The 13,378-nt window shown below is 41.3% G+C and overlaps 1 protein-coding gene across 1 annotated transcript in view; it reads right to left on the reverse strand.

Moving 5' to 3' along the window:
* The window catches only part of TTC12 (tetratricopeptide repeat domain 12), an 89,684-nt gene that overhangs the window by 16,876 nt on the left and 59,430 nt on the right, over window positions 1–13,378 (reverse strand). The window contains exons 12-19 of the mRNA XM_077249979.1: window positions 12,681–12,769; window positions 12,413–12,581; window positions 9,611–9,703; window positions 8,274–8,337; window positions 5,031–5,171; window positions 4,784–4,888; window positions 2,496–2,564; window positions 1,112–1,213 (exon numbers count right to left, since the gene is read on the reverse strand). Of these exons, the coding sequence (XP_077106094.1) occupies window positions 1,112–1,213; window positions 2,496–2,564; window positions 4,784–4,888; window positions 5,031–5,171; window positions 8,274–8,337; window positions 9,611–9,703; window positions 12,413–12,581; window positions 12,681–12,769 (832 nt within the window). The remainder of the gene's footprint in view (window positions 1–1,111; window positions 1,214–2,495; window positions 2,565–4,783; window positions 4,889–5,030; window positions 5,172–8,273; window positions 8,338–9,610; window positions 9,704–12,412; window positions 12,582–12,680; window positions 12,770–13,378) is intronic.

Here is a 13,378-nt window from a genome sequence, read left to right on the forward strand (position 1 = left end):
TATATGTATAGTGCTGACAGCCATGACTGCTTGGCCATATGCAGCACTGGCATGACTGGCTAGGCAGGCCACATAGGAAATAATATAACTGTGAACTGCAGTTGCTGGTAATTCTAGGCTTTGATCAGTACTTCTTGGTTTCTATTTTCTCATGGCCAGTATAGGCTTCAGACACAGCAAAGTAGAGAACAATGGAGGAACACCAGAATGGTATGATTGGAGCACAGTTGAGCATTCATGATACTCTTCATTCGAGGAGCTGATAAGGAGGAGCTCAGCTCTTTCCATTAGCCCCACAGACATTGAATGAAGGGTGCGTGCTCAACCACCACTGCACTCAAACTCCTCCTCACTTTGGTCATGTAGTGAGGAGGAACAGGGAACTCAGGAACCCTAGTGATCAGAGGAGGTGCAATTGGTGGGACCCCCAGTGATCAGGCGTGTTTTTCCACAATATTTACTCATAACCACAGTGTTTTAGACAGCATATGAGCTGGGACCGGTCAGCAGGCAGCGGTGATGGGTTTTCTGTGTAATTGAACATCTGTTAAGAACATTGCCCCAATATTTCAGATAGCAGCAGAATCTGCTTAAATTAGGACACAGTGATGCCCCCAGAAAATAGTCCCTCAGAAGTAGGGATGTATGTCCCTGCTGGGCCTAGTATGGATTTCTGTAAGTAAACTGGAATTTACATTTAATAGCCTGTTCAGTTATTCAATAAAAGCCATTAGTTCTTAGACTGATCTGCTGGAGGCGATGGGGAAGACAAGTTCTACCATTACTCTATAACCGTCTACCGGCAGCAATGACAGGTGACATCCCGATGTGCCCACCTCATATGACACACACTCCTAGCAGCTCGCCTCATTAAGCAATTATCAGTGTGACAGAGAAGTGTTCCAGAGCTAAACTCAACGTGAAATGCATCCAATTATCTACAATTCACCCATATCATAGGCGATCCCCCATTGCTCCCTACAGCTTCCTTGCAATGGGTGGCATATAAGTCAGGTGATTAAAGATATCACACCCATCCCCATTATTCGTAGTGACAGTACGATTCCATCTTCCCAACATCGTTATTCTCATCGCTGATAATTAGACTTACCTTAAGCAATTTGATGAGCTTTTTAATAATGCCTTCTTTGATTGACAGCTCTACTGCTGCACTGCATTGTGGAAGAACCCTGCTAAGAATACCCATGGTTCTCTGTAGGAAGATGATAAAATGAGAAAGTATGGTTATTATTATTAGTTTAAATTTTTTTTAGTAACAATAATATATATTTTATAACAATAAAACTTTTATAATAGTAATAATAACATAACTATAATAATACTATAACTTTAATAATATAAATGGTATCGTATATAACATTATATTATTAATAGCAAAGGTGATTAAATTATATTATTATTATTATTATTAATAATAATAATAATAATTCACAGTTGATATTAATAATTTTATAAAATAATAAATCAATGACTGTATATTAAAAATAATAGTAATACAACTTTATAAATAATAATAATAGTAATAATATAAATGATATATTATAGAATACTATTATATTATTATTAAAAGCAATGGTGATTTATTTATATCATTATCAATAATTCACTGTTGCTATGAATATAATAATTATATACAATAATACATAAATATTATTAATAATATAAATTATGATAAAATACCATTATTATTATAAATATACTCTCTATTATTCACTTACGCTATGCACCATCATCATATTTGATAACACTAGGCATTTTAAGGACACTTAAAAAAACAAAAAACTTTTCATGAATTAATGTTACATCTAAAAATAACTAACTTTGTAAGATATCTTAACTAAGAAATAAGCTTCTTTCTCCACGCATGAACCACATCAACTACCCCTCCTTTACTCTCCCACTGCATCCTGAACTCATCATTCCCTCTGAAAAGAGCTAAAATCCTATGCTGCTAAATAGAAAGTGGGCTGCCAACTCACAGAGGGATCAGATTAAACTGTTTATTTATGTCTGTGGAGGAGAGAGAGATGGAAGCAGAGTGGAAGAGAGTCAGAAAAACACACACGGAGAGTGCTGATCCTTTCTAGCAATTTTTTAATCTCTTCCTAGTGCTGGATTTACAGCTACACTGCTCAGTACTGCTGTATAATGTCCTCCATGCTGCTGCTGCTGCTCCTAAACACATTCTACATACATTCTACATACAGAGATGAGAGTAGGAATCCCTTATGTCTTAATGTGCTGTGTATGTGAAACATCATAGAAGATGGTCTCGGCATACCGGATAGGAGAGAACTGAAAATTGGAAGTAGATCTTTGACAGAGGAAAACTAGTGAAACAAGAAAGATAGAAGTACTGAAATGGTCAGAAATCGTGCTATTCCTAGTGTTGATATCCATCAGATTTTCCTTTTGTCTGACCACCACATCGCTGTCACTTTAACTTGTCTTACTGATAAATGAATAATACTTACAGTAACAATGATTCCATCTTTATGGCAAAGCAGAGACAAACATCTTTTACTGATATCAACTCCTCGCTCCTAAAAATGGAATCAGTAGTGAGAATAGCTATAGGAAAATCAAATTCAGTTACAACTCCCTAAAATAATGTCAATCTGTTAACTGTCCCAGCTCAATGCAGTAAACGCTCCAAAAAAAACCTCTGGTTACTCCAGTGTCTATCCAGGAGACCAGTAAAGCCATCACTAAAGAGCACAGGGGAGAGTTGAGAAACATTTACCGTAGGACACTTCTTTGTTAGAGGACACCTAGTTGACACTTGGCACAAACATGCATGACAAACTAAAAATCTTTGTTTCTTCAGGCCATGCTCCTACTAAGAACATCCACATCTTCTAACTTGGCGTCATGTGGTCTCAAGAGTCAGAACAATTACATGAATTCTACACCATGTATAGGCATGAGATCTAGTCAACGCAAGAACATCCGAAGCGTAGAGTGAGCGAGTGCAGAATCCGTTGGGGAGCTGCAGGGGCAGGACAGGTGAGAAGAATCTTTAATTATTTTAACCACATTCATCCCCTCCAGTTATTATGTTTTGGGGTCTGGAAAGACCTCAAAGAATAATCAACTTTGTTTTAGTATTCGGGGAAATTTCAATTTGAACTGAATATATTTGGACCGAGATTGAGTCAAGTGAAAATGTCCGAAAGGGATTTCGGGAGATTCGATCATTTCTGGTTATTTCTTCTCTAAGTAAAAATAAAATTGTTAAACCGTTAGTATTGATGGGATAACATTAGAGATGAGAGGCTCGTGGAATCGAGTTTGAGATGAGTTTCCTAAAATCTGCAGTTGGAGGAGAATTTAAACACTTCGGAATCCTATTCGCGAGGATCTCACCAAAAGCAAAAAATGCCAAGCTACGGTTACTGAGATTGCAAATTGTAAAAAAAATAAATATATATATATATATAGCAAGTGCAGCGCCCCAGAGTCCTGGTCGTTGCAGTACTGGTGCTCCGCCGCTAAGGGGGGCTATGGTACGTCTGATGGCACTGAAGGAGCTCATCTGACCAGGTATCACAGACACCAATACATTTCACAGTCTGGCCTCCAGGGGGAGCTAAGGGTTCTATGTATTAGGCCACTCCTCACAATCTGGTAAAACTGGGGGTTAGGCAGGAAGTTAGATCAGAAAGCTGACTGGGTTGGAACCAGGCAACACCTTGTGGCAGAGGGTGTTGTAGGGGAAGATTCAGAGGGGTCCCTGTCAGGGGTGGGATCCTGACAGACGCCTAGCAACCAGAGAGAACGTTACGGGACCGCGCCTGCACGATATAGCGGCGGTACCCCAAGAAAGGACAAGAAGCGAGGTTTATTGTGCTGAGTGAGAAACGAGATCAACGCAACAAGGAGAATACCAGTAGGAGTCGTGCTGTAAGACGAGGCAACATCCTACTGAGGCGCGTAACCGATGGCCGGAACGCCGAGGAAGTATAGAGCTCCAGGCCAAACTTCAAACCTACGGCAGGACAGTCAGTTATAGGCGGGCTGTCTCACCCAATTGACCTAGGAAGACACGGGGGTAACAACAGGAGTGGGGCGACGCTAGAGTCCCGGAAGAGCTCCGAGCCTCCCCATCATATGGGTGCGTCCTAACCATAAGATCTGGGGGACGTGGAAGAACATCAGAATCGAGTTGTGAGGGAACACCAGAAACAGACACAACAGTTGTGAGGACTATCCCATGGTGCTTAGCAGGGAAGGACTACAACACACAAGCGCTAGAAGGTAGGCACAGATTTCCACCTGCAAAGGGAGCTCTGGAGGTGCCATCGGACCGGCCAGGCTTGCGCAGCCCGGTTAACCGTATTCCGGACTGAGGATCCTGAAGCCTTCAGTAAAGAGGTAAAGAGACTGCAATCTGGTGTCCTCGTTATTTACTGCAACCTGCACCGCACCACTACAACATCACCACCATCACGCACACCTATCATTGTACGCCCCTCAGCAGGGTCACGGACCGGGTCTAGCCACCGTGACAACCCCAGAACAGAGACTCAGAGGCCCGGTACCGGGTACCCCTCGGCCCTGCGACAGTGGGGGCGCTACACAATCACCTCATCGCTCACCTCTCCAGCCATCTATTTACTACGATCAGGCAAATAATGGGTTTAAAGAAGAGGTCCCAGGGACTGGAAGACGTGCAGCGAACAGTGGGGCTGCCCTGGGAAATCTGGCAAACTGGCGAATTCCACTCATCACTGGATGACATGATACTTAATTCCTGTCTTACCTTGGTTTCTGAATTTCTTTCAAGTGATACATTAAACAGGAGTCCAAGTATTGCAGCCAAAATGTTTCGGCATCCCTCTCCTAAAGAAGGTGAACCGCACTCGTCCTATGGAGACATATAATGTGACGTTTGGGGTTTCTGGTCTAATGCACATAGAGATATTGCAGTACAATCATCAATTTGTGCTAAGCCCTAATAAGGCAGACATAAAATTCTACGAGGATCTGGTAATTGATGGGTAACTTACTATAGCCAATATACAGGAGTCCCAGAACTGCAATGAGCCTGCCATCTGCCTCCTTATAGCACCATCTTCAGTGAGATGTCCCATTATAGTAAGACATCGGAGACAGTCTTCCATATTTACTTGAACTAAATGCAGATTCTCCTGTAGAATTTTTAAAAAAATCAGATTTCCTATACGAGTATAGTTCACCAGTAACACCATATACTAAAATGAAAAATGTCTGCTTTTTTCCAAGGATGGTGCCATACTTGTCGATTGAAATTAATAGGTCTAAGCTTAAAGGGAACCTGTCACCAGGTTTGGCCGATACAAGTTACGGCCACCACCTTTCAGGGCTTATCTACAGCATTCTATAATGCTGTATATCTGCCCCCAACCGACCTGTAAGAGAAGAAGAATAACTTTTATTATACTCACCTGGGGGGGCGGTCCGGTCCGATGGGCGTTGCTGGTCTGGGTTCGGCGCCTCCATCTTATGATCCACGTACTCCTGCTTGCTTCATGTGGATGACGTGTCCCTGTTGAGGGCAGAGCAAAGTCCTGCAGTGCTCCGTCGCTGGGCCTCTCTGTCCTTTCCCAATGCCTGCACACTGCAGTACTTTGCTCTGCCCTCAACAGAGCAGATGAAAGGCAGTGGACGTAACTCGTATCAGCCAAACCTGGTGACAGGTTCCCTTTAAATGAAAAACATCTGCTTTTTTCCAAGGATGGTGCCATACATGTCCATTGAAATTAATAGATCTAAGCTTAAATGGCCTGTCTTTAGAAGTAAGCAGCATGCAAGAGGTAAAAGAAAAAATTAAGGCAGATTAATGAAAGAGGCCTAACACAGGGCTCACCATTCACAATAGGTGATGTCACAGCTCACCTTCTCCTCCTGTACAATGTCTGATAACACAGGATCCACCATTCACAATAGGTGATGTCACAGCTCACCTCCTCCTGTACAATGACTGATAACTAGTGTTGAGCATTCCGATACTGCAAGTATCGGGTATCGGCCGATACTTGCTGTATCGGAATTCCGATACCGAGATCCGATATTTTTGTGATATCGGGTATCGGTATCGAAACAACATTAATGTAAAAATGTGTAAAAGAGAGAATTAAAATAAAAAATATTGCTATACTCACCTCTCCGACGCAGCCTGCACCTTACCGAGGGAAGCGGCAGCGTTCTTTGTTTAAAATTCGCGCTTTTCTTTCCTTTACGTGAGTCCCGGCTTGTGATTGGTTGCGTGCCGCCCATGTGACCGGGACGCAACCAATCACAGCAAGCCGTGACGTAATTTCAGGTCCTTCAGGATTTTAAAATTACTTTCCGGCGTTGTGATTGGTTGCGTCGCAGTCACATGGGAGACGCAACCAATCACAGCAAGCCGTGACGTAATTTCAGGTCCTTAAGGATTTTAAAATTACGTCCCGGCTTTGTGATTGGTTGCGTCGCAGTCACATGGGAGACGCAACCAATCACAAGCCGTGACGTCACGGGAGGCTGGACACGCGCGCATTTTAAAATGGGCGCGTGTCCAGCCTCCCGTGACGTCCCGGCTTGTGATTGGTTGCGCCGCGATCAACCAATCACAAGCCGGGAGGCTGGACACGCGCCCATTTTAAAATTTTAAAATGCGCGCGTGTCCAGCCTCCCGGCTTGTGATTGGTTGACCGCGGCGCAACCAATCACAAGCCGGGACGTCACGGGAGGCTGGACACGCGCCCATTTTAAAAAGCGCGCGTGTCCAGCCTCCCGTGACGTCACGGCTTGTGATTGGTTAATGGCGGCCATGTTGCCGGGACGCGGACCAATCACAGCAAGCCGTGACGTAATTTCGTCACGGCTTGCTGTGATTGGTCCGCGTCCCGGCAACATGGCCGCCCTGACCAATCACAAGCCGGGACTTCACGTAACCAAGTAAAAGCGCGAATTTTAAACAAACAACGCTGCCGGTTCCCTCGCTGAGGTCCAGGCTGCGTCGGAGGGTGAGTATAGCGATATTTTTTATTTTAATTCTTTCTTTTACACATTTATATGGATCCCAGGGCCTGAAGGAGAGTTTCCTCTCCTTCAGACCCTGGGAACCATCAGGAATACCGTCCGATACTTGAGTCCCATTGACTTGTATTGGTATCGGGTATCGGTATCGGATTGGATCCGATACTTTGCCGGTATCGGCCGATACTTTCCGATACCGATACTTTCAAGTATCGGACGGTATCGCTCAACACTACTGATAACACCTCTATATACATTAGATAACACAGGATCCACCATTCACAATAGGTGATGTCATAGCTCTCCTCCTCCTGTACAATGACTGATAACACCTCTATATATAGTAGATAACACAGGATCCACCATTCACAATAGGTGATGTCACAGCTCACATCCTCCTCCTCTACAATGACTGATAACACCTCTATATATAGTAGATAACACAGGATCCACCATTCACAATAGGTGATGTCACAGCTCACTTCCTCCTCCTGTACAATGACTGATAACCCCTCTATATACAGATAACACAGGATCCACCATTTACAATAGGTGATGTCACAGCTCTCCTCCTCCTCCTGTACAATGACTGATAACACCTCTATATACAGTAGATAACACAGGATCCACCATTCACAATAGGTGATATCACAGCTCACCTCCTCCTCCTGTACAATGAGTGATAATACCTCTACATACAGTAGATAACACAGGATTCACCATTCACAATAGGTGATGTCACAGCTCACCTCCTCCTCCTGTACAATGACTGATAACACCTCTATATACAGTAGATAACACAGAATCCACCATTCACAATAGGTGATGTCACAGTTCACCTCCTCCTCCTGTACAATGACTGATAACACCTCTATATACAGTAGATAACACAGGATCCACCATTCACAATAGATGTCACAGCTCACCTCCTCCTCCGGTACAATGACTGATAACACCTCTATATACAGTAGATAACACAGGATCCACCATTCACAATAGGTGATGTCACAGCTCACCTCCTCTTCATAATGACCTTGGACAATAGAATAGTGCATGCTCAAATACTTCTTCTATACAAATAAACGGTGTCTCAGTGAGTCTAAGGTCCATGTGCAAGATTTTTTTTTATAAATATTTATATGAGAATATGCATTAAAAAATTAGAAAATATAATGTAAAAATTGAACTTAAACAATGGGTTATTTTCTGATTACACATTTCATGTAACAAAAAAAGAAAGTTCTTCTTACCAATAAATAAGTAACTGAGGGCAATATTCCTGATGTAAAATTGGTCCTGAAATAAGATCTCCACCTGCAATGCAATAAGAAAGACAGTCTGAGAAAGAACGACTAAAATGGTGCCGATCCGATGCTGTAACATGCAGGTCCCCAGGTTCGAGCTTGTACCAGGGAACACACGTTTCCTCCCAGTCGGATAGAAGGATCCATCTCTTCTATTTCCCATCAGTGCGATTATCACCTCACTACAAGCCCAAATTATTGTCTTTAAAACATGGGGAAAAAAAGTTTTCCTGAGACTGATGGTTGTAAAACTGCTCTCCGGTCTCTCCTACACAAAGCACAATGGCCGACTTGTCCCATTAATTGGGCGGAAAGTCTGAGAGCGAGAGAGAAGGAAGGCGAAATGTAGAAAATAACATTTCTTTACTGCATTTTTGGCAGCAAGAATAGCACAGTGAGCAGCATTATTTTATTGTTATTTTTTTTTCATTTTTTTTAAATTTAAAGTGGAATTGAAAATTTTTTTTAGACTTTCAAAAGCCTCATTCACACACCGTTTTTCCATGTTTTTTTCTACTTTTTTTGGTGTTTTATGAAATCCGCAGCTTATGAATTCTTTCAACGTATTTTTCTAAATGAATGGAAAAAAAACCAATAAATAATGCATGTAGAAATGCAGGAAAGACACGTAGAAAAAAATGTGTGTACTGTATGCAGTGTTATTTCTGCCAACACTGGTTTTTAGTGCAGAAAAATCCTAAAAAATGGTGGAAGTGAACATACCGTAAAGCTGAAAAATATATAGACTTTTTTTTTTAAGAAATTATGTTTTTTTTCTATTCTGGATGAGGTTGTAAGACGACTAGCTGAAGCAGGAGCCCCTCCCCTCTACAGCAGGAGCCTCTCCCCTCTGCAGCAGGAGCCCCTCCCCTCTGCAGCAGGAGCCTCTCCCCTCTGCAGCCGGAGGAAATTATAAATTAGAGGAAAAGTATAATAGAAACATATGCACCACTTCTGTATTTATCACCCACTCCTGGTTTTGGCTTACAAATACTGATGTAAAATACTGAATTTGTGAATGTGGCCTAAGTAATTGGGTTAATAATAAAATGCAATTAGTGTATTGTTAAAATAGGACTGACGAAGAAAGAAAAATAAGGCAGAAAAGTCAAATGAAGAACATTTGGAAGAAACACTAAGCAATTTGAGGATACATAGTGATAAAAAAGCAAAAACACCACACAAAGAACATTCCATAAAACTCACAAACTGATACAGCCTGTGAAACTTTTCATCAATGCGTTAGAAAACGTTAAGTAGGCAAAAATAATAATCTGCATTACCGTTCCTCCTGTGTTAAGCTGCATAATATATCCATTGCCATACTCGCTCTTCCATCCTTTAATGTTACACATTTGATGAGACTTTCAAAAAGCCTATAAAATATAAAAGTGTCACCGACGAAAATAATATTTTTAATGCATAAATGCAAATCAGTATACGAACCAGAGACTTATCGGTATTTTTCATATGCCTATGAATAACAAATCCCAGGCTATAGACCACGTACAGATGTAATATTGTTACATAGATGTACTTGTAAAATTCCCACCAGATATCGGTAACAACCACCCAATCCTCATAGGCAAGGAAATTAAACCATAGATGTCTATAAATGTAAGTGATGTGAAATAATAGGAAATGACACCACAAATGTGGGTTGAATGGGATGGGGATTATCGGCCTCATTCTTCTGAACTACCTTATGTCCAACAGCCGCTTCAGGTTCACAAAAAAAAATTTATTTGGTGCCCGGCAATGAGTACAAAGATCGAGGGTGCAATATTTGCTGATGAAAGTGTTAATCGAGCCGTGGTGTCTTCCATCAGTTCTATACACCGGTAAGTGATCAGAAAGGTGAGGACTGTTCATTCTGCAGGAGGCTCGGTTCTGATAGGATTCTCGGCATTGTATGTTCTCTTTTGTGCCAGGTTTATCGCATTTGACAATAACCATACATGCTGCTCCTTGTTCAGACCCAGCAGGAGCTTTTCTTTATCAATGTTATAACTGCCTCAGTTGGAATCATGAATAAAAAGTCATTGTGGTTTGATCTTATTCTTATTCCCTTTGTTATAAGATGTATAACTCACAGCTCTATGAAGAGTGAATTACAGCAGATCTCGGCAGGAGGCATCTCAGAGACGTAGTGTGGGCAGGGTTATCTACAGGCGCTGGTTGAGGTCAGCATTATACTGGCGGTCTATACCTCGGTGAATCACCAGCATGCATGATACAAGTCTCGTCTTCTGTTCTTATAGCACACAAATCATAACATTATTTGTTTTCCCTAGTAAAAAGAATATCCACATTTGGGGATAATTTTCTTTTTTATTGGATTTAGGAGGACATTGGATCAGGTCTACCAGATTTTTGGTGTTTTTGAAGGTCTGGTACACTTTTTTTTAAATCTACATCCCTTGATACTTCATTAGGTCTTTCACGACTAATGACATATAGGTATATCATCGGTCGTGTCCTTGTCTTTGATGCAGGCCCTGGCGCTGAGCCCGCATATTTCCCTGCACATGACAGCTGTGATGTGCCTCTAACAGCCATGGGTGGATACGAGATCCACCCACGGCTGTTAAGTTAAATGCCACTGTCAATCTTTGAGCGGAAGCATGACGCAAGACATGCCAATCAGCAACCCTGTCATGTGATCGCGGGACGCCGATGGGCTGTCATGACAGCCAAGGGTCTGCAGAAGATCCCCATGCTTGTCATTGCATACCTCCTATGAATGCCTTGGTGGGCATTCATATGAGATTGTAATTTATGCTACATGTAGCAGTGCTGAAGCCCTCGTATGTCTAGCACCAGTGATAGGACGATCACAGCTTCAAGTCTCTTAAGAGGACTATTGAAGACAATAAAAATGGAAAAAAAAAAGAAATATAACAATAAAACACAAAAGTTCAAATCACCCCACTTTTGTCCCATTCAAAACAAAACAAAAACAATACATATATTTTGTATTGCTGCATTCAGAAATGTCCAATCTATCAAAATATATAGTAAATTAATCTGCTCGGTAAACATCGTAATGAGTGGGAAAAAAATGAAATGCCAGAATTACCATTTTTTGGCCGCAATAAAATACAATAACAGAAAATCAAAACATTGTTTCTCCCTCAAAATGGTATCAAAAAGTCAACTCACGGCACAAAAAAATAAACCATCACCCAGACCCAGATCACAAAAAATGGAAACGCAACGGGTCTTGGAAAATGACGACATCAGCAATTTTTTTTTATTATTACAAATTTCGGATTTTTTTTCACCACTGAAATAAAAAAGAATCTATACATGTTTGGTAACTACGTACTCGTAATGGCCTGTAAAACCATAATGGCAGGTCAGTTTTAGCATTTAATGAACATGGTAAATAAATAAAACAAAAAAACTATTGTGGAATTGCACTTTTTTTTTGCAATTTCATCGCACTTGGGATTTTTTTCCCATTTTCCTGTCCACTAGATGGTAAAACCAATGGTGTCATTCAAAAGTACAACTCGTCCCACAAAAACAGTCCCTCACATGGCCATATTGACTGAAAAATAAAAAAGTTATCTTTCTGGGAAGAAGGGGAGCGAAAAACGAAAACGCAAAAATGGAAAATCGCCTGGGGGTGAAGGTGTTCAGAACTCTGAATGTAACTAGATTTCAGCTCAGAATGGCTTAACCCCTTCTTACCATGTGACCTACATGTACATCGCATGCCGGGTGCTAGTGTGCCGAGCCCAGCAGATGTCATATGTGTCGGGAGAACTGGTAAGAAGAAGACGATGCACCTGGTGCTGGATCCATTGGAGATAATTAACAACAGAGAATTATTTTTTTTATGCTTTTTTATACAACAGACTTTTGAAGATCAGCATTGGTTATTATATTACCATTGATTGACCTATGAAGCTATAGTAGGAATAGGTTTTTGTTCTTTTCATCCATGTATTCAGTACTGGGAACACATTTTCTTCTCAGTCGCCCCTTCAGACTTTCAGCTCCACGTTTCAGCTCATTGTTCTCCTGCCCTTGTCCTTAGTCACTGTATTTTTCCAAAATCATACAAAACGTGAACATACCTAGATGGCATCAGGTGTTTCAAGAGCAAAGATTTTCCTTCATCTGTTGTGGAATACACACTAAGAAGGGTCAAAGTCTTCTTCTGTATCTCAGGGATCGGTGAGGTCAACATTGCAAAGATCTGGGTGTTCACATCAGGGCGGCCGATCAATAAACGCTGGTTCTCTTCTAACAAAAATAATAAGTAATTTTAAAAAACCTTCCAAGTGTTGATAAAATACATTGAAAATCCAAGAAAGATATCAAATCCTCGATGTGGTACCTTACCATTTTCACAACAGACTACATCCCATAAGGACAGGACAGACAGACATAAATCAATTTCTATTGCATCCATTTGCGTAGAGACCAAGCTCCTAAAAACAAATATGATTATCAAAGAATGTTCTTATACAAAGATTTCCATACATTTACTAACTATATATGACTTTATAGTCCACAATATGTTAATTGACTTTGAGCCATAAATGAAAGTATAAAAGTTCACTCAGCATACTGTAGATCTTATCTACCCGCAATGGACAAACAGTCATGAACAAAAACATTTGTTACTCTCCTGTCCTGGCTCCAGAGTCCCGCATTGCTTCCTTCTCCCAGAGCTGACTTTCTCTGTGCTAATCTATTACCCATGATGCCTTCCTGTGATCCTGATCACCTCTGACATCTCCAACCAAGGACTTTTATGGCCGTCTCAGACAGCTGTTTGCTACTTGGGTATTTAGGAATTGTAGCACCTTGCGGATGTGTGCTATTGCAGGAGATGCCCTTACCCTGAACTAATCTCTGCTTCACCAGGGTGGCTATCGACTTCCCTGTAAATCCCGTCTGCTTATCAGCTACAAGTTACAAATCTGTCTCTCTTCATACCTACAATTTTGTTGCAACAAGGTACCTGATAACCAACTCATCTCAGCTACTTCTGATGATGTTCACACCTACTACAAAGCTGTTCCTGTGTTTAAAAG

Source organism: Ranitomeya variabilis, chromosome 4, assembly GCF_051348905.1.
Source record: "Ranitomeya variabilis isolate aRanVar5 chromosome 4, aRanVar5.hap1, whole genome shotgun sequence".
Classification (NCBI taxonomy): domain Eukaryota; kingdom Metazoa; phylum Chordata; class Amphibia; order Anura; family Dendrobatidae; genus Ranitomeya; species Ranitomeya variabilis.